At 40.4% G+C, this 21,887-nt stretch overlaps 1 protein-coding gene across 1 annotated transcript; it reads right to left on the bottom strand.

Annotated features, from left to right (window-relative positions):
* Positions 1 to 140: 140 nt before the first annotated feature.
* Positions 141 to 9,964, bottom strand: LOC145432882 (uncharacterized). Its single transcript, XM_080309709.1, has 8 exons — positions 9,738 to 9,964; positions 8,476 to 8,608; positions 7,443 to 7,547; positions 7,052 to 7,207; positions 6,317 to 6,483; positions 5,513 to 5,660; positions 1,139 to 1,274; positions 141 to 901 (listed from the first exon to the last, which is right to left on the bottom strand). The coding sequence occupies exons 1-8, from the start codon at positions 9,902 to 9,904 to the stop codon at positions 813 to 815; spliced, it is 1,101 nt and encodes a 366-aa protein (XP_080165835.1). The 5' UTR covers positions 9,905 to 9,964; the 3' UTR covers positions 141 to 812.
* Between the last annotated feature and the right edge of the window lie 11,923 nt (positions 9,965 to 21,887).

Raw genomic sequence — 21,887 nt, 5'->3', positions numbered from 1 at the left:
TTTGTGAAATGTTACTACGCTCTCATTTTAATTGAAATCGAATTCATGGTTTTTCCGGAAATGCTACAGGAGAACTGTCTTGCTATCATTCTAATTCGACAAAGCTGCCACTTTTCTATTTGTCCAACTACGCCTGTGTCTTTAAAATCGTTCGGTAACACTTTATTCTGCATAATTATGTCTATCATGTAATAAATTCTAAAAATAATGCCGCAGCACCGCTTCAAACATCTCATTCATTTTGGCATTTTTCCTGATGCAGAGCTACTTCAACTAGCCCAGAGGTGGTCAGTAGCAAAGTACTTCTACTTTTTTGGAGTAATCAAGTAGGTTTAGACTGCTTGCAATGCTTATTTCGGCAAAACTACCGTACTCACTTTCTTGACTTGGGACTTTGAAAAGTAGAAATTAAGTCTGGGACAAGTATGCATTACCCTTATGAGTGAAATTGTTCTAAAAACTTGGAAAAAAACGTACCATAGTTAGTGAATTTACTTTTGAAAATTGCATCTATTCTTTCAATTGGTTCTGTTAGTCACAAAGTAATTTCAACAGTAGCCTCCACTGCTAAAAATATGCGACCCCGTCGACTGAAATTACTTTTCACTTGCAAAATCTACTTGTAGGCTACTTGAATTGAAGTTTACGAGGTTCTACTCAAGTACCAACGACGACTACTTTGACCACCCCTGAGCTAGCGCCTCATGTGGCGAATATCTGTGTTGAAAATGGGACTCAATCGTGCCAACATTTCCCGGAAACAAACAGGCAGGGTTCTCTCAAACTTGGCGGAGCTTAAAAAACGCGTATTTCTATTGGAATTCGTAACCCACGGCGATGGAGACGGCGTCCGTTGTGTTGGGTCGATGCTGAATCTTGTACAGTCCGAGGGGCACGTTCACTGTTGATAAAATCAGAAGTTAGCACTTAATTCTTGGGGATTTATTTTTAAATCAGGGTCACTGCTAGGCATGGGCCGCTAAGAGGTAATTCATCAACGAGAATTTTAACATGTTTCATACTGTGAGATAGTTGATTCAGAATCGAATCAATCAGGTACTCAAATTTTGCAATGCCTAGCCCTCTAGTATACTACAACATAATTCGGTGTTTAAGATTTTGTTACAGATCTACTCACATATCTGGCCTCTCTTTAAAACAAATCTCAGTTTCGAGCATATCTTTGAACAAATAGGTACAGGACTCAAAATGACCTCGCTATCTCCGACCACTTGAGCCATCCAAATCCCAAGGTCGTTAGCACGAGGCTTGAGCTGCAAAATAAGAAATCACGTTTTCGACCCGCTGGCTGCTGAAACAGTAGGCCTGCTTGGTTTTGATTTCGTAAAGTAAACAAGTTTTGGATATGTGCGGATCTATGTTATCAGTGGTACTATAGTAGAAGGAGCGATTTCCGAGTAAGTATTCTAGGCCTTGTTTTGCCATGTAAATTGTTAAGTAGAACTGGTTCGGTTCAGTTCGGTTTGTTAAGCAATTTTTATCAGTTTAATACACCACAAAAATTGCGATACCATGAAAAGAAAGGAAGGTGTCGAAACGACTTGGAGTAGTCTTTGAAATCCGACACCCACCTTGGCCTAGGCGAGGTAAAGCGAAGAATGCACATTGCACAGCACACTGAATGAAGAGTAAAAGAAGATAGTATAAAAAAAGCTAGCGACAAAAATGGGGTGACATGTCACGGAGGGCGAGATCGATAGGTCAGGTCGTGGTCCGGTCATCTTTTGGGCGGACTAGTATAAGTATGGTTATAGTCAAATATTCCTTATGTCACTGTAACTAATCATATCGTGGTTGTGGGATCGAAGTAGCTTTATGTCCATTTTACTGATTTTAATAAAATTAACTTCACGTAAAATTTACATTTTATTTCGGAAATATCTTGGCCATGATTAACTTTGATACAATGTGACAAACATAAACATGGCCAAAAAATTTAAAATTTTGCAAAAAGACTTGATTTTCTATAAATCAGAAAACTGTTTCTGAAAATTTGAATAATGGACATAAGCTACTTTGATTGATATATCGATATATTTCCAAAATCATTGTACGTTCATTTGTCGTTTCGCGTGGGGTGAAGATGTATCTTGCATCGAAATACTTTTTTAGATCTATTCTTGTTTACGTCTACTGGAAATAATTTTTCCAGGACTTCGAAATCTCTACCTGTAGGCTACCTTAAATTGAGTAGAAATTTACGGCATTGCTTCTGTGCAAGTAGCCCGACTGCTTTTAGCACCATCATTCGTAGTAGTTCAATGTTATTTCCTATTTCTTTCAGCCCAGTGTACAGTAGGCTACATACCAGAGATGAGCGGATTTGAAATTTCTATGTCCTAATCCAATCCTAATCCGAACCTTCAAATCCAAATCCTGATCCATAACTTTTTCATATTCAAGTCCATGTCCAATCCTAATCCGATTCCAACTTGAAATTCAGAAAAAATACTTATTTATGCAATGGAGGGATTCGAAAATTTTCTTTCACAACCAACGATTCACTTGATTCAAGATAACTTAGTAACCATAATTACATTAATAACTGATCTGAATAAAGTATGTCGCCATTCGCCACACGACATCGATCGATATCCCAGTCAATTGTGCTTGAACCTACGACCAAATACGAAGTAGAAGTAGCCATCCACAAACTGAAATCGCACAAGGCCGACGGCTATGACCAAATCCCATCATGGTTTTTAAAAATGATAAGCCTGCATATCGGTCAATATATGGCCCATTTTTTCAACTTCATGATAGAAAATGGAGTCTACCCAAGCTATCTAAAAAAAGCCAGAGTAGTCCCTGTACACAAAGCTGGGGATAGAACTAATGTCACCAACTACCGTCCGATATCCGTTCTCCCATGCATCGGGATTGTATTCGAAAAGTTGCTCCTCTCCCGCCTGTCCTCATTCCTCGCCAAAATGTTTGTCATTTCCCCTCAACAATTTGGCTTCCGAAACAAACACCAAACCGCTCATGCCCTCCTAACAGTGGCCGAACAGTACTATGATATCTCAGAGAAGCGAAATGTGGGATGTAGCATTTTTCTCGACCTAAAAAAAGCGTTTGACTGCGTAGATCATAAAATTCTCATCTCGAAATTGGCGCGTTACGGACTTCGGGGCCCACAACTTGAGCTCATGAAAAGTTACCTCACTGGACGCCAATAAATGGTTGCGATCTCAGACACCTTGTCCTCTCCTCACCCGGTGACCTGTGGTGTGCCCCAGGGCTCAGTACTTGGACCGGTCCTTTTCACCTTATATGTCAACGACATTTTTGAAACCTCCTCATTGAACACCACACTGTTCGCTGATGATACTCACCTCCTCTCTTCCGCATCTTCGACGGCAGAGCTGGATGCCCTGACTGGTGACCAAATGCCCAAAGTCCATGAGTGGACGGCCCAGAACAACCTTTGCATAAACGCCTCGAAATCGCAATTGCTGACAGTCAATTCAAAAAATAACCTAACCGTTAATATCGCTGGTCAGCCCGTTTCCAACACAGATAATGCCAAATATCTCGGAGTTTTACTGGACTCGAACATGTCCTGGAAGAGTCATATTCAGTCCCTAGAAACTAAATTATCACCGAAGTGCGGCCTGTTCTACAGCCTTGGGCGCTTCATGCCAGCATGGGTTCTCCTGATACTCTTTAAATCCTTAATCCAATCGAAGTTACATTATGGCATCCTCTGTTGGGGGGCTGCCAGTAAAACTGCACTCAAGCCACTGCAGAAACTACAGCATAAAGTGCTCCGAATCATAGCTAGGGCCCCAAAGGGGCCTGGCTGCCCATCCAATAAGTCGCTGCTGAAGAGATTCGGCGTCCTAAACATAGAAGATATGCGGAAACTAGAAATCGCCAAGTTTATGTATCAGTTTCACTGCGGTCGTTGCCCCGAATATTTCAATGACTTCTTTACCTCTGAATCAAAAGCGCACAAGTACAACACACGCGCGTCCACGTCGTCCAAATATCATATGATCGACCGAAAAGATCATCGCTCCATCAAATATGCCGGACCTGATGTGTGGAACAGTATCCCGCCGGCCATCCGACAGTCGACGAGCATGTCCACATTCAAGTCGAAATACAAGCAATTACTACTAAATAAATACAGTCCATCCTCAAGATTACCGGACCACGACTGACCTATCGATCTCGCTTCCCATGACATGCCGCCCTATTTCTTGTCGCTTTCTTTTTCTATACTGTATTCTTTACTTCATTCAGTGTGCATGCCTCCTCTTTACTACGCCTAGGCCAAGGTGGGTGTCCGATTCCATTGACAAATCCAAGTCGCTTCGACATCTTCCTGTCTATTCATTGTATCGCATTTTTTGTGGTGTATTGAACTGATAAAATTGCTAATAAACCAATGATGATGATGACATTTCAGTCTCCCAGAAAATAGGTAAATCCAATCCAAATCCAACAAAATTTCACAAATCCTGTTTTTTCAAAACCTAATCCTAATCCATGCTCATCTCTGGTATATAGTATATACCTATTCTTTACATGGCCTAGGCCGGACGGGTGTGTATTTCCACCCGTGTACCACCCCTGATAAATGGGAGTGAATGAACACCCATGAAACACGAAACCAGAACCAACCTCAGACTTATACCACGGTATGAATAGAGTACAACATTTGATTCAAATTATGCATGCACGTATAGGAACGTAGGATTTATTACCGCTATATAATTTTCAGTTGGGCTCTGTCTTCTTGTACCACCCTTTTCTGGCCTGTTAGTGTGAATACACACTCTTTCAGCCGAGAATGTATCTTTTCATTGTATCGCAGTCTTGTGATGTTTTGAAATTATGAAAATTATTACTAAACTGATACTGATACTCTATGAATAAATACAGTCCATTCTCAAGATTACCGGACCACGAATGACCTATCGATCTCGCTTCCCATGACATGCCGCCCTATTTCTTGTCGCTTTCTTTTTCTATACTATATTCTTTACTTTCATTCAGTGTGCATGCCTCCTCTTTACATCGCCTAGGCCAAGGTGGGTGTCCGATTCCATAGACTACTCCTTGTCGCTTCGACATCTTCCTGTCTTTTCATTGTATCGCATTTTTTGTGGTGTATTGAACTGATAAAATTGCTAATAAACCAATGATGGTGATGAATCCGTGCGAATCATTGCGACAGTCAGTATAAGCAGAGATGAGCATGGATTAGAATTACGATTTGGGAAAACCGGATTTGTGAAATTTTGGCTCATGAAGCGTTTTATTTATTTTTGCAGAATTATAGGCATAAGAAGTAAGCTTTTTAGGTGGAATTCCAAGTTTGAATCGGACAAGGATTGGGATTAGGATTAAAGTATACAGAATTTGTGGATTAGGATTTGAAGGATTGGATCGGAACATAGAAATTTCAAATCCGCTCATCTCTATCAGTAAGGTCAACAGGCCAATATCGACGATAATTCAATCGGCTGCTCATTTGACTCACCACGAGTCCAGGAAGTTTCTCCAAAATCGGCTGCCTCGCCATTGCGATGTAGCTTAAATCCCTCAACGCTTCGCACATGCTCGGCAAAAAATAAGGCTTGAAATAGAAATCGTGCATGACCTTGTAGGACGAGTGGCCGTTGTTTGCCCTGAGAAAAATTAAGTTTGTGTTCGCGGTAAGATTTCGTGATACAGGTTCAGTTTAATAGCCTTGTTCTAGTTCTTAGGTCCTAGTTGCCGGACAATTAGTAAACATGTGTCGTCATTTGGCGTGATTCGACATACCTGTGTTCTGTTGTGTGATGTTTTGCAGCCATTGCTAGTTCACAGTCATCACTACTAATGGAGGCGTAACTATGGAAGTGGGTTGTAAGGGTCGAAACGCTTCTATGCCAAACTTGTTCTGTTGTTCATGCGGAAAACCGGTCCGATGAGGATAAAAATTGAGTGAATTGCTTCGGAATTGAATCGAATTAGTTGTGTTTTAGTTAAATAGTTGCGGATTTTAAAAATCTAGTACTGAGTTTTGAAAATTGAGTAATGTTAGTTCTAGTTGCAAGTTTTGAAAAGTGACTATTTTTACTTCTACTTCTTGTTGCCAGTTTTGAAAAGTGACTATTTTTACTTCTACTTCTTGTTGCCAGTTTTGAAAAGTGAGTAATTCTAGTTCTAGTTTTAGTTGCGAGTTTTGAAAAGTGAGAAGTTGTAGTTCTAGTTGCGGATTTTCAAAAGTGAGATATTCTAGTTCTATTTCTAGTTGCACATTAGGAAAATCCAGTTTGCTTCATGTGGATATGAAACTGACCATTGTACAGAGAAATTATGCTTCCTTCCTTCGATACCCTCTTGGTAAATGAATTTAGCAAAAGTAGTCGCGTTGCTGATGCCTTTTCCCAATTTTTTCGTGCTCCTGAAGTAAAACGTTTGACTCTTCCCGTTCACGATCATCGTCTGTTCGTTAGTCGCGAAAATCTAAAACGAAGTACTTCGTTATAGTGATCGCGTCAGACTATTTCTACTTGCCTAGTTGTACCTAAAAACTATAAAGTAGAAGACGAAGTCTTAACATGACCACTCGGGGAAGTAGTGCAAGTGGGCGAAATCTATTTGAAGTAAAAGTAGAAGTAGGCTACTCTCCATTACTAGCGTTATACCGTACGTCCTCCATTAAGAGGATTTGTCCTCCTTTTTCAAGAAATCGAAAATGTCCTACGAGGACGCCCAAATGTCCTATTTATTGGCAATTAGTCCTTCTTTATAGCTATGACAGCCAGATGATTGTACAGGCAGAACTGAAACGCCATAAATCTGGATTTCAACGTCAGCGACGGCAGGGATGACTGATAATGACTTCAGAGCGGGTCTTCTGCGAGTCGATTTGAAAAAACGACCCACAATATTCTCGTCCGATGTTATAAGTTTTGCTATTTGTAAAAAGTGTCCTCTTTCTCGGATTTCAAAATGTGATAACCCGACGTTACTAGCCACCTCTGGTTGCTTCTACGAGTTGCAACGCTGTATATTGCGGCCATATACATGCCTTGATAAAGGTGTCCAAGTCGACATCATCCGTGATAGCCTTCCAATTCAGCATGGCGTCTTCTATAACGGACGGTATCATGTCGTAAATCAACTCCGTCATTTCATCCGTGTCCACGTTTGACATCGGCACCAATGTCTTCAGGTCGGCACAAACCTGCATAGATAAGTAATTGAATGATGAGTCAATATGAAGATTAAAGAGACACTCAGAGGTACAGAACTTCAATGCACAATTGAATATTGAAATGAACCCGAATGTTTTCGACTGCACTCGTCACTGGTAATCGTCAGCAACTAGAAGAGATTTCGGACGTACTTTGTGTATGAAGGATCAATATATACAGTGTCACTGGATGGTGATTGGCCAAAAAAGGTGTCAGCCTACTTACTGTGCAGTTGTCTTCAGTTAGTTCTTCCACTATCGGTTCATAATATGGGTTTTCGACGAGGCAATCGCTGTTATAGATCCAAGTCCAATCGTAATACGGAAGGATCTACAAGAAAAATAAATCTTTGCGTGACTTCAGGCAGAGTGCGGAGATAAAATATTCAACTTTTCCGAATTAGACCAGGATTAGAATTATAGCAACACATTTTTCCAAATTATATTAGAATTAAAATTACTGAATGCGAGAAAACTTGGAAATTAAATCAAGTTTAGATCATATTAAATATATAATCCATGTTGGCAGCCGGTGTCTTATAAAAGCCTAGAAGTGAGCCGTGCTACGAGTCTGCAGCTACGGAAGAAAAATGACGAAAATTGGCCTGGTGCAAATGATCATAGTAGACGACAAACGCCATGAATACCACAAACAAACAAATCAGACTTCATTCCAGGGATATCTAGATATCTAGATATCCCTGCTTCATTCTCATAAGAATGAGCATGGTAAATGTCTGTACAGCAAACTTGGCTCGTTTCGCACGATACAGTTATGCGGTAGAATTTTCGCGAAAACAGAAATTAGATTAGTAATAAAATGAGAGCGTAGAAACATTTCACAAATAAGTTTGGAATTAGATCACCGGCATTTCACCTAACTAGTCTAATACAACAACTAGAATTATCTAATCGTCAAATCCAAGTCTGCTCACTACATATCACAATTATTTTAACGATCACATTGGTTTTTGAATTTATGAATGCAATATTGATGAATCTCTTATATAATATTACTATAGGTTTTATATTTGTTATGAAAAGATACATACTTAGAATCGAGTGCCGATTTCAAGTCTCGTATATTACAGATTCGCACTCACGACTGAAACATTTATTTTTGTAATTCATGAATACAATATTACTATATACATCGCTTTCAAAATAATATTAGTTATTACATTTCTAATGCCAAATTCACCATTTTTCGAATTCACTGGTACCCGTCATCTGTTATCGTCAATTGAAGATGTACTCACGTAATTAACCATGAATTTTTTCCACACGACTTTCCCCACGTAACTTGTGGTTTCATTTCTGTAGCACGCGTAACAGGTGATTGCTAAAATTGCGACGTATATGGATATGCGGATGGCTTTCTTCATTTCACCCCTGAAATGGTGGGAAAGCGGTTTGATTTTGAAAATTTTCAGGTATTCCAAAATAGAATTAATTAATAAATTAAATTCAGAATTAGAAAGAAATACAAGAAAAAATCAAGTTAAGCTCATATCAAATCAAAGTTCATGTTAATAAGCACGAGAATGACAAATGTTTGTACAGCAAGCTTGGCTCGTTTCGCACTACACAGCTCTCCAGTAGCATTTCAGAAAATCCAGAAATTGGATTAGAATTAAAATTAGAGAATAAAGACATTTCACAAATTAGATTAGAATCGGATTACATGCATTTCTCTCTAATCCGTGGCTATGGCTGGGCAATTATTTCACCCGGCGGGCCAAATGAGAAGCATAGAATATATGGTGCTTTAAACTGTATTCTGGGGCGAATTAATGTTGATTCCACATTTATTTCTAAACATTTTACGGGCGACGACGGCCGCTAATAATGTGCCGAATAACTTGTTTTGCAAACTAGGAATTGGAAATGTATAAGGTGTAACACTGCTGTATAACCACTTATTGGAAGGACCGCGTAATTCGTAATGTAACAACGCAACAAACAACGTTTGAAATATATTATATGGAAACAGTGATCTGTGACTTCATTTGTTGCTACAAACTTTGCTATATTGGTTTTACTGTTAATCTGGATTACGCATACGACGAACGTGTGCTATTACTTGATCACGATACATAAATAAACAGGCTTCAAAGTAAACGCATGTCTGGTTCAGTTTAAAACAGCCTATGTGTGCTTCTATAGTCCATTCATTAGGCTACGTTCAAAAGTAGGTTTTATGCTATAAATTCCAGGCAACTTTTCGCATGCCGGTCAGAATCACGTATGGTCTAATCTGTTTACCACCTCTGGCCGCAAATGATCAAACTCGGAGCACCCTGGACATCAAACGAACAGCCTGCATACCACAGCTATGCGTTTTTGACTGGTTCCAAGACAAAGAATGTGATTGATATCAGTCAACCATGTTATTATTATTATTAATTGTTGGAAATGGAACAATGTGGCGGTTATCACCTTATCGATCTGGTCTTCTATCACAAGACATTTCACTATGAATGGATTAACGGTTACCGGTAACCATATAATGCATTGCAACCTGCGCGCAGTCTTGAGAACCGGGCTCGCGACTTCTCTGATCTTATCAGGGCTGTATCCGGCGTCTTTGCATGCCCTGTGCAAACGACGTATCTCCTTGTCCAAAATCTTCAATTTTTCACTCATCGGCAAGTCTTTCGCCCCGGTAAAGACATCCTTCGTCGACATATTATTCCCTAGCAGTTGACCAAGTCTAGGTAAGTATATACAGCAATATTGAGAGGAGAAAGGCGAATTAAAATCCACGGTAGATTCCATTCGACAGGATATATGAGTAACATTGGCTATCATTCGATGGAGGCAACTTTCCATTCGTATAACGCGCATTGTCGTTTCATTGTAGCTGTGGTATTTACTAGCTGGGCCAGATCTGTTCTGAATCGTGTATTAGGCTTTGAATATCGCTTATTTCGAAGCCATAATAGTAGGAACGAAAAGTAGGAACTCTCTCTCTCTCTTTCTTATTAGAAGTACGTAATACTTCTATACTTGACAAACTATAAATAGGGAATAGTAAGTCACATAATAGGACGGAGTAGGAGTGGAAGTAGGGTAAATTTGGATTTACTCAAGTACTGCAAGTAGCGAGAAAACTACTTGAGTAATTGGAAAATGTAGAAGCATTTTGCAGTTGACCACACACTACTCGATTCCTTGTGCGCGGCCTAGTATTGAATTGAGAAGCCTATAATCAACCCTTTCTGTTGTATCATGTATTATTGTGAACCTGTCTGGTATAAAAGTGTTAATTACTTTTCACACAGAATCCTAAGGGAGCGCGTGGTAACCTTCCGCGGCTCCAGTCACTTCCGTCTTATACTGTGCGCGACGATAAGCCTAGCCTAGACTAGCCTAGCCTTTTAAAAATAGTCATTTAGCAACAATGATTTGATTAGTTTCAATGCTATTTTCCATTTTGGAAGCCTTGAAACCGCGATTGGTCGTATCGCAGTATGTGAAATATGCAGTCGCCTGCTAGGCTACGCAGGTTAGTGGAAATGACATATCTGTGAAATCGTGATCAGCCAACAGCATTGTCACAAAGGGCAATAAAATGGGGAAAATAACAAATAATATTACATATGAGGTAGAGACGAGGCCTACGATATTAGATATTGTAGGCCCCGTGGTAGAACTGCCATTATATTCTTTGTGGTAGCGTATAGTAGGAGCATATTTGAACTTTCGGTTTATTTCATACTGTTGTAATGCAACACAGTTCTTTGTGGAACACGAATCACGATATCATTAAGAGACTCGATCGCGGTGTAGTATAAATTGATATAATTGATCAGCAGGCTACCCGGAATATGCAGACACAGGTTATCAAGACGAATTCGAAGCATATCTTACAATAACCCGAATTGATCACGATTTTACTTGCCCTATTATTTGCGATTTCTCACGTATTTCTAATTCACCTTCTTCACAAACACGCTTAATTAGCCGCATTGATCAAAACATGATTTTAAATTACGAAAGAGACGATATCTCTTCAATAACTTATTTTTTAGGCTAAGAAAGTCATTAAACGGTACAGCTAGGTCGGTATAATCCGTTTTCGTTCGACGAAGCCATCTACAACTAACTTTCCCACTGCTAAACCAGACTTTTAGCTGTATGATTCGGCGCTGTAAATTTCAGACGAGCAATTAGCGGGACATACCGGTATATGTAGCCAAACGCTTCCTTTTGAGTTCGAGTACCCGAGTGATTCGATTCGGAATCGGGCACTATAGGCTTCCAGTCCAGTATTTGAATATCATAAAGCTGGTGAAGCAAGCTGCCTAACTCTAACCTTATAGATCCTTGCAATATTTTGCTAACGCCCCGTTAGGTTACTTTCCTGTTACCTACATGCGTGTTGAGAAGCACGCGTTGATGCAGGAAGTTATCGCAACACGATCTGAAAAGACGGGCCGACAACATATGTTGCGTAGTGTTAGTGCTGTGTATAACTTTTTTCGTGTGGACTTTGCCTGTCATAACAGACATATGGCAGTTTTAAAAATGAATGGAGACACACGTCCGCGATGATTGAAGTATATCTGATCAGACTGATGTCAAGTGGCAATCACCATATAGGTTATAAGCTGCATAATAGTCGTGTATGTAAAACTCTTGAGTAGGCCGGAGACCTAGGGCCTCTTTTGGCACGATAACTTAAGTTAGATGTAACCCCTTATACGCCTACGAGCTATACGACCACAAATACATTCTTGAAATCGTTAGGCCTTCCACGCGATCGCCAGACAGTTGTAACTTTCCCAGCAACGAAAAATAGTCCGTCAGTTGGCATTGGTTCTGCTATGTTTCTCTGCGTGTGGTAGAGGCTCAAGTCGGTTTTCATTGTCGTTCAGTGTTGTCACTGAACAGTGAACACTTGAACTGAACACTGCTTTGCAATAAATTCGGCTACCGTCATCAAATATCCGCGCTGTTCTAGCTTCAAGTCGATATGATGAGTTTGGCACGTGCTAAAAACTAGCAAGATCTGATATATTGAATTAACGAAGATTGAATACCAAAAAAGCAATCTCCATGTATTTCCTCCGGCCTTCTTATCTCTCACTAATTTAGCGACGAAGAAGGAGTCAATCGATCACGGTAGAATTATCTCAAATGCTGGTAATGACGAGTAATTTATCAAATTAGGAACCCCCAATTATATGCGCGATTGTAGCTTTGAATATCGAATGTAATATTGAATGTTAATATTCATTCGATACTTTGACTATGTGGCAAAACAAGCTCTCTCATTTATTCCTAGTGTTGTGGCGTTAGTTTGGCTCGCAGGCCGGCCCATGTGTTTGTTGTCAAGAGTGCATATTGTTTGTTGTTTATGATATTCATGGTGTTTCGACTGCGTCGGTCATTTTACACCAGGCCGATATTCTTTATTATGATTCCGTATTTACCGACTTACGCCTTGTAGCACGGCCCACTTCCAGGCTTTTTAGGACACCAGGACTTACGCAGATCACGTGACGAGGGGGAGCCGAGACAAACCGCCAACAAAGGGCGTATTGTAATTAGTAATTACATCGAGTAGGTATATACCGCGCTAACAATTACACGTGATAAGTTAAGGAGGGGAGATATAACTTCGGGGATCAATTCCAGCAGTCGGAGCTGGTTTATCGGAGCTCAGTATCAGTATCGGTCTATTATTATTTTCATAATTTCAAAACACCACGAAACTGGGATACAATGAAAACATAGGAAGGTGTCGAAACGACTTGGAGTAGCCTTTGAGATCAGATACCACCTTGGCCTAGGCCAGGGGTTCTCAGCCCTTTCTTGGCCGTGGCCCATTTTCCGGTTTCAAAATGTGCTGTGGCCCGCCTCTTATCTTGGAGTCATGATCCTATTCAATGCGTGGTAATCAACGGCGCTGATATGCATATTTCTCTAAAATATGCGCATTTTTCCCTTAATTGCCCGATATTTAAATGTAGACCTTTCGGCCCATTTTCATGTCTTATAAATACCCTCCAACAAACGACCAACGAAATAATCTTAGGCCCCTTCCAGCTACCGCTTTAGGGGGTTTCAGTGTAGCAGTTACGGCCCTGGTAGATCATAGGCTAAAACTCTGTGTATATTATGATCGTCCCCTGCTTCATTCGCGCCGCGAAACATTATGATCAAATCCACGCATCCGCTGTGTGATTGGGATTTTAGTTCCACTATTGTGGGGAATAATATATTCATTCTGGGTCAGCTTCAAACAATTCATTGGTGAATGGGGTACTACAGAGAAGTGGAGAAAGATTTATTTAATATGCATGCTGTGCAATGCAGATTGTATGTCTTGTACCAAACCAACTGAAGTTACGATGTCAGAATATTCAATCCAATGAAACAATCAATTCATGTGACTCTTACATTATGTACAATGAATTCCAGGGCGGACATTTTAAACCGACTCCGACATTTAATGCGCTCCGCTAAATCCTCAATCCATTACGATTCGTTGCGGTGGTGCAGATACCTCCACCAGAAGTTGCTAATAATTTGCAATTATGGCTATTTTTATCTTACAATAATCAGTGTTGGGATCAAGTCACTACCTTCGAGTCACGAGTCATTCCACATTTTGACTCGAGTCAAGTCAAGTCACTCGATATTTTTGGAGGTGACTCGAGTCAAGTCGAGTCAAGTCAAGTCAAGTCACGAGTCAAGTCAAAATTCAAGTCAAGTTGCCTTTTCGAAGTATGAAGCATGATTATATGTCATTGCATTTCGCTAGGTGTCTTAATAACAGATTGATTGGTCATTGATTCTGAACCGATGAACGAATATAGAGTTAAATATACATGCAATACGGGGCTGTATCGCTCACTTATACGTATAACTGTTAAACTACGTAAGAAATTGCCTCATTTTATAGTTACGAGCCAAGATAGAGAATCGAGAAAAGAATTGATAAGACGCAATACAGTACCCATGTATACATATTGATATGATACATTTCGAGTCCACGCCAGTGGTTGAGGACAGTGGCGGCTCGTGACAATATCGGGTGGTGGGGCGAGGGCTGCAAGCGACTTTTTATCAAGATGCCGTCACAATGGCGTTTTCCAACGTAAACAAGTAACTTAATGATGGTACGGTGACATGAATTTTCCGACAACAGTGATTTTAACGTATGTGCCACGAGGGGTCTGCCGGTCCGGTGAGCTGTGACTTGAAGTGTGGTAACTGCGTAAACGGCGTACGGAACAAAGATTCAACACGGTTCATGTTCGCACTTGACCTGATCTGCAGAAATGGAAAAGACCATAACTCGAGAGATTGCGTAAGCCTAATTGGAAAGGTCAATGAGTTCGGACACATATGCAATTGTGATCTCATAGATTGGGCCTGTCATATTGAATTCAAAACATCATTCTGAAGAACTAAGAATAGGAGCCTCGGAAATTCGGTCTCGGTACAGCAAAGGAGATTTTGGCCTTAAAAACTGGAGACTGTAACACGACACATACGGCTTTATTACTGTCTATAGGTCTGCTGCGAAATCGCCCTTGGAAAATATATTACCGAATAAATACGTGGATGAAAGCCGTAAACTTAGTAAACTGTTACATGACATCATCGAAACGTAGTCTCGCGGCCCTTTTCGGTATGGTACACTGTCAAAATTAATACGAACTGACCAACACCAAATTTTGCGTAAAATTTACTGAGGAATAGGCTGATCAAGTGATCAGCTGTTGGCCGCCATCCAAAACGAAATCGCTATCGAGCTTGACAGGGGGTTGTAAGCAAATAGCTTGAAGGCCACAATTTCACGGTGAAATTGACATTGGAGAATATAATATAAAAGTAAATACTTGAATGCAAACCGAGAATGTTAGTAAACTGTTTCATGATATCATCATGTCATCACCTATCTCAGTAAGGAACACAGTTAACGTTAGCACAGATACACCGACTTTTGCGTGAAATCCGCAATGTATTGTAGGCTAAGTGTCAGATCAGCGCACATCTCTGCCGTACCATACTCGACCTTGATAACGAAATTACTGCCCTAATCATTGAGTGTCAACCTTGAGACTTGGCACAATGGCACAGCGCAGACTTGGACAACTAGATAATTCTAGTTGTCTAATTTCACTAAATTAGAGCGAAATGCCAGTAATCTAATTCTAATCTAATTTGTGAAATGCTTCCATGCTCTAATTCTAATTCTAATCTAATTTGTGAAATGTTCTTATGCTCTAATTCTAATTCTAATCTAATTTGTGAAATGGCCGTATTCTCTAATTCTAGTTCTAATCTAATTATTGTTTTCCTGAAAATGCCTCTTTGTCCGAGGCATATTGCACTATTGCAGTGATTTAAAAAGAATATCCCGTGCAGTCATAGTAGATATTATGACGAATATAGCCTGCTAGAGTAGCTTGTAGTCTGCGAACAACATTCTAGTTTCTAAAACTTTACGTTAGTACATCGCCATTCTGACTAACATGGGCGATGCCCACGGTTACCATAAAAGAAGTAATATTTTATTAAAGTATAGTAAAAATCGCGCCAAGCTTGGTGTACAGAAGTTAACCATTCTCATGCACTGTTGTTGTTGTTTATTAAACAAAAATATGTGGCGCGTATCGCCTCACGGCCTTTTGCACCACGCACTGTGATTTGATGTGAACTGCATTTTGCTGTATTCATTTCCCATATACAATTTCATTCAATTTCCAAGTTTTTGCGAACTAAGTATAGCTCTAATTCTAATTCTAATCTAATCCGGAAAAAGCTTAGTAGCTCTAATTCTAATTCTAATCTAATTTGAAAAAAGCTGTGTAGCTCTAATTCTAATTCTAATCTAATTTGGAAAAACTGTGCAGCTCTAATTCTAATTCTAATCTAGTTTGAAAAAAACTGTGGAGCTCTAATTCTAATTCTAATCTAATTCAGAAAAGCTGAAAATCTTCTAGTTGTCCAAGTCTGGCACAGCGTTCGATTATGGAATGTAAACGTGGAATGGCAGCGACCGATTTTGCAGCTTCGTTCCGCTTCGCTGAAGCTTTACTCAGACTTATTTTACGGCAGCTACTGTAGGATTTCTGGCAATCCAAAAGTTGTCTTCCAGAGCTCAGAATTTACTGACTCTGGTCTTGATCGAAAGCTACTGTCGCACTGATTCCGAAAATGTAAATAAAAATATCATCAGGCTCTGAACCGCTTAGAATTCGCCCTCCAAGTCTGAATTATCGACATTGTCCGAACAATCGAAGAGCCCCAATGGGTCATTGTTATGGTCATTGTTTTGCGGTCATCCGATTGTTCTGAACAATGCAGATTTTAGATGCTGAGGGTGGTTTTTCATCTCAGTACGGTGCTTCACCATATTTTGATTGATATTTTCGAAATCAGTGCGACAGTAGCTTTCGATCAGCGAAGCGGAACGAAGCTGCAAAATCGGTCGCTGTCATTCCACGTTTACATTCTATAGTTCGATTATAGAAATTAAACATGGAACGCCAACGACCGATTTTGCAGCTTCGTTCCGCTTCGCAGAGGCTGGAGAGGAGAATTGTTTTGCGTAGGCGACTGTAGGATTTCTGGCAATCCAAAAGCTATCTTCCCGAGCGCAGAAATTATTGAATCTGGTCTTGATCGAAAGCTACTGTTGCACTGATACCGAAAATATAAATTTAAATAATGATCAGGCACTGATCCACCTAGAATCTGTCCTCCAAGTCTGAAATATCGGCATTGTTCAGAACAATCGGGTAACCGCAACACAATGACCATAACAATGACCCGTTGCGACTCTCCGATTGTTCGAACAATGCCGATATTTCGACTTGGAGGATGGATTCTAGGTGGATCAGTGCCTGATCATTATTTTACTTTATATTTTCGGAATCGGTGCAGCAGTGGCTTTCGATCAAGACCATATTCAATAATTTCTGTGCTCGGGAAGATAGCTTTTGGATTGCCAGAAATCCTACAGTCGCTTACGCAAAAGCACTCTCCACTCCAGCCTCGGCGAAGCGGAACGAAGCTGCAAAATCGGTCGTTGCCGTTCCATGTTTAATTTCTATAGTTCGATACTAAAATCAAGACATACCGTGCAAAAGCTTATGACGGATCGAGGTAAGGAGCATCGTTAAAATCAATGGAGACCAATACCGGCTTTGGGTAAAATCTGTTAGCGATAAATGACGAGTCAGCTCTTACTCGACTTAGGAAACGAAATTACCACTAACATAGTTCAGTGACGAACTTGGTACAGCGTTCGATACTAACATTAAGACTTACCGTGTCAAATGTCATGAGTCATGACCGATCTCAGCATGGAACATCGTCAAAATCAATGGATACCAATACCGGCTTTTGAGTAAAATCTGTTTGCGCATGGCCATGTAGCAGGCCATGGTTTGCGATACATGACGAATCAGCACACACTCAACTTCGGAAACGGAATTACTGCCCTAAACTTTAAGTAGAAACCCTGAAACTTGCGACAGTGTTAAATACCACCATCACGACATGACATACCAAGTTTCAAGAATTAGCATGATGTGAAACACCATCAAAATCGTCCTATACCAGCTAGCAAAGGTCGACTAAACGCATATGACGGTAACCGAGTTCAGATATAGATACCATTGTTACATCACACCTTAGGGGCACAGGACTATTTTGCCCCACTTGCTCGGTAATTTTATGAATAGGAGAGAGTAAATCACTGTTTCTTTATTGTGCGTGGCTTTGAGAGAATAGACAGTGAAAGCTTGTTATGAGCGCTACCGGGCTAGGCATTCGCAAAGCGAAAACGCAGAAGAGAATTCGATTTTCGCAGAGACTTCGCTATATATGGGCAATGGGCATTTACAAGAACAAGGACAAGAAGAATACGATTTCGCTGTGATTTCGGTATATATAGATTGCTGTGCGTCTAGAAATGGTAAAGAATTGTTATTAAACATAATTTTAGGCGGGGCAATGCTCCAGTTGCCCTATAGGACGAGCCGCCACTGGTTGAGGAGTAGGCTATAAACTATATTCGATTTTAATCTCAGTAAAACAAGAGGTTCGGTCAAGGTAAGAACAGAGAACAGAAATATATATTTTGCTATTACATTACTTTACTACTAGTTTACCACAACGTAAGCAGTAGCTTCGATCACTTCGTTCGTGGCCAATATATTGGTGAGAGAATATTGGAGGCTCATTGAATGATCGATCGCTCTCATGGGTTACACAAGTGTTTGGCGAACAATCCGAACATATGAAAGATAAGGTGATTTTTACTTGATGACATGAAATTGACTCGTGAATTTTGCTCCGAGTCACGAGTCAATCCACATGTCTGATACGCCGAGTCCACTCAAGACATTTTAGCAAAGTGACTCGAGTCAAGTCAAGTCATACGAAAAAGGTGACTCGAGTCATCCCAACACTGACAATAATACGACTTGCCTAAGCCCAGTAAATCTATACCTCTATTACACTTCAGTCCGAGTATATTACACACACCCATTCGAATGGCATAGGACATATGACCCTGTCGGAATACCTGGTTATTTCAGCATTACCTTCCAGTTATTATATACCCGAACTTATTTTAGTTGCTGTTAGCCGTAGGTTGTCATAGTCAGTGGAAAAAGCCGCCGTTTCTCCCTCCCGTTTTCGACTTGAACATGCTGACTCCATACGTGCCACTACGTCTCATCATAGTCGGATGAAAAGCTTCACGTAGCCTACGTATAATTAGATGATATAAATAGGCTATATTTTTAGCGATTATTATAGAAAATATAACTAAGCTTACATTATCATCATCATTGGTTTATTAGCAATTTTATCAGTTCAATACACCAAAAAAATGCGATACAATGAAAAGACAGGAAGATGTCGAAGCGACACCCACCTTGGCCTAGGCCAGAGGTCTCAAACTCAAACGGGCTCGCGGGCCAATTTCTTAGTTTTGATGACGCCGCGGGCCGCACCACCAATAGTAGGGATATTCAACGCAGAATTTCCAAGTAGGCCTTATTTGATGGGAGCTTGAAGACAGCCATTCCAGAAACATCATGAATATGTAATTTACTATTGTACTATTCACGCTTGACTCGGAAAAATCATATTTTCAAATATTTGAATAAAATTGATTTATGCCGGGCATCATCTGTTCAAATAATGAGTAATAGACATCATGCGAGAGGATGCATCATGACCAATGTTCCCTCTAAGCTGCGCACGTGCGCAAATGCGCTGTGCTGACAAGGTCTCTGGGCACAAAAAATCTAATTTGCGCACAAAAAATCTGAAGTGATGACATTTTTCTACAGTCGTTGCGCGCTGTAGTCCAATGGTTTGCGCAGTGAGTTGGTGAGTCTAGGCAGATGTGTCAAAAATTAGTGGGAGCATTGATCATGACATCGTCAAACTGTCGGGTTATAATATTGCAGCTAGTGGACCTTTGACGTGCCACAATTCTATGAATAATATTTTAAATCTACTGAAGATTGATCTGATACCAGAGCATTTGAGCGGTGTAGCCTAATCCGGGTTTTGATGTAATCGTGATAAGTAGGCTATTGTTACTACATCATTGCCAAAGTCAAATTAAATCAGCGTCATATTTTGCCTTCGATTATTATTGGAACATATCAATAACAACTTGAATATAATCATTATTGAGCCCTAGTATAACAATATTACTTAACCTTAGCGATCGTACCCCTCGTGCTTCCAATAAGATTTCTCGTAGCCCCCGTTCATTTTCAACACAATTTCTGATTGTACCTATATGAAAATTAGAAAGCCACTACACGTAAAATCACGCGTAGCGCGAAGACCACTTTCCAGTCGAGTAAATTGGTCAAGAAAATATACCCCAGCATATAGGCATAATTCCACAATGCATCTCGTGATGTGGTGCTCCGTACCCCGAGGGGTCTACGTACCCTGGTTAAGAATAGAAATGTCCAATCGCCGATAAATTCATTGGTGTTACAGCTGTGGAGCGTACTAGGCTACTACCTTACTCGCCGCCGATAATAACATGGCTAAAGAGATCAGACAACACCTATCATGTAACCAACTATACGTCACGGGGGTCACATAATGCCGATGGATGCCATACCGACCTGATGAGATAGCTATATAATATATACCCTACGCAGCGCAAGCTACCACCTTTTGATATATTGCTATTTCTCATGACAGTTTCATAGATTGTTACGTCCGTAGGATTGTCAAGTCACCGTTCCGTGTCGAAATTCCTTCTCCGTTTTTAACGTTTCACTCGACTCAATTCGAGTCATTTATATTTAATCACCCAGTCAATCCGAAATCGAGTAATTCTACGAAAGATCGCACAAAACCAAATCACAATATTTTCAGTCACGAATCATCAATGGGTCATGTTTTATCATCATGAACTAGAAATGTGACGTAATAGCTGATCTTCTACCGCATGGTAGCTTTTAAAAGTGATGTGATAGTGTAGTTTGATGAGATTTCAGTGTTTTTTTCAGTTTTAGGTTGAACTTCAAGTTCATATATGTAAAAAAGATATGTGGCACTGGAATATATTGTAGAATACTTTAAATTCCAAAATGCTGTCGCGGGCCGCACAGAATGCTCTCGCGCGCCGCATGCGTGTTTGAGACCTCTGGCCTAGGCGATGTGTAAAGAGGAGGCTTGCACACTGCACAAGCACTGAATGAAAGTAAAGAAGATAGTATAGAAAGAGAAAGCGACAAGAAATAGGGCGCATTAATTCTAAAATTTTCTAAATAGCTTTGTGGCCCACCTCAAATGCTCATGTGGCCCACCCTTTGAGAAGCCATGGCCTAGGCGAAGTAGAGAGGAGGCATGCGCGACTGCACATTGCACACTGAATGAAAAGTCAAGCTCCTCTTCCCCCGTGTCACTCGTCGTCGTAACAGCGTCAAATAAGCCCAGACAAAGACCCGCTGATTTTGACGGTAAGCAATACTTCAATCAATCAATCAGGTTTATTAATGTTTTCATCGTTTCAAACAAGAAAGGAGACAATAAGAACTGTCCAAAGAATGACCGGCGCGAAAACATCAGCATCAAACAATTGTTACATTGGAAACTAGGCCGGGGACCGCGGTGGATGCCAGTTTGAGTAGGGTTACCAATCTTACCATACGTCCTCTTTTAAGAGGATTTGCCCTCTTTTTTGACTTTATTGAAAGTGTCCTCGGAGGATGCCCAAATGTCCTCTATTTTGAAAATTTCGGTTAAATATAGGTTAAAAGACTGAGATATAGGAAATAGAAGTAGCCATCCACAAACTGAAATCGCACAAGGTCGTTGGCTATGACCAGCAAATCCCATCATGGTATTTTAAAAATGAGTGGGCTGCATGTCTTCATGATCGAAAATGGAGTCTACCCAAGCTATCTAAAAACAGTCGGTGATAGAACCAATGTCACCAACTACCGTTCGATATCCGTTCTCCCATGCATCGAGGTTGTATTCGGAAAGTTGCTCCTCTCATGCCTATCCTCATTCCTCGCCAAAATGTCTGTCATTTCCCCTCAACAATTTGGCTTCCGAAACAAGCACCAAACCTCAAATGCCCTCTTAACAGTGGCTGAATAGTATTATGATATCTCAGAGAAGCGAAATGTGGGATGTAGCATTTTTCTCGATC

The sequence above is a fragment of the Botryllus schlosseri genome, chromosome 2 (assembly GCF_051294905.1).
Source record: "Botryllus schlosseri isolate E-star chromosome 2, Bs_hap1, whole genome shotgun sequence".
Taxonomy (NCBI): Eukaryota; Metazoa; Chordata; class Ascidiacea; order Stolidobranchia; family Styelidae; genus Botryllus; species Botryllus schlosseri.
The sequence above is the reverse complement of the archived record's forward strand: the minus strand, read 5'-3'. Positions and strand labels throughout refer to the sequence as shown.

What these genes read in the sequence shown, in the direction of transcription:
- LOC145432882 (XM_080309709.1), bottom strand. Translation starts at nt 9,904, where the DNA reads ATGTCGACGAAGGATGTCTTTACCGGGGCGAAAGACTTGCCGATGAGT. An exon ending in TAACTGAAGACAACTGCACA is followed by an intron (nt 7,208 to 7,442) that starts GTAAGTAGGCTG and finishes TTATCTATGCAG; the next exon opens with GTTTGTGCCGACCTGAAGAC. An exon ending in CATAATTTCTCTGTACAATG is followed by an intron (nt 5,661 to 6,316) that starts GTCAGTTTCATA and finishes AATTTTTCTCAG; the next exon opens with GGCAAACAACGGCCACTCGT.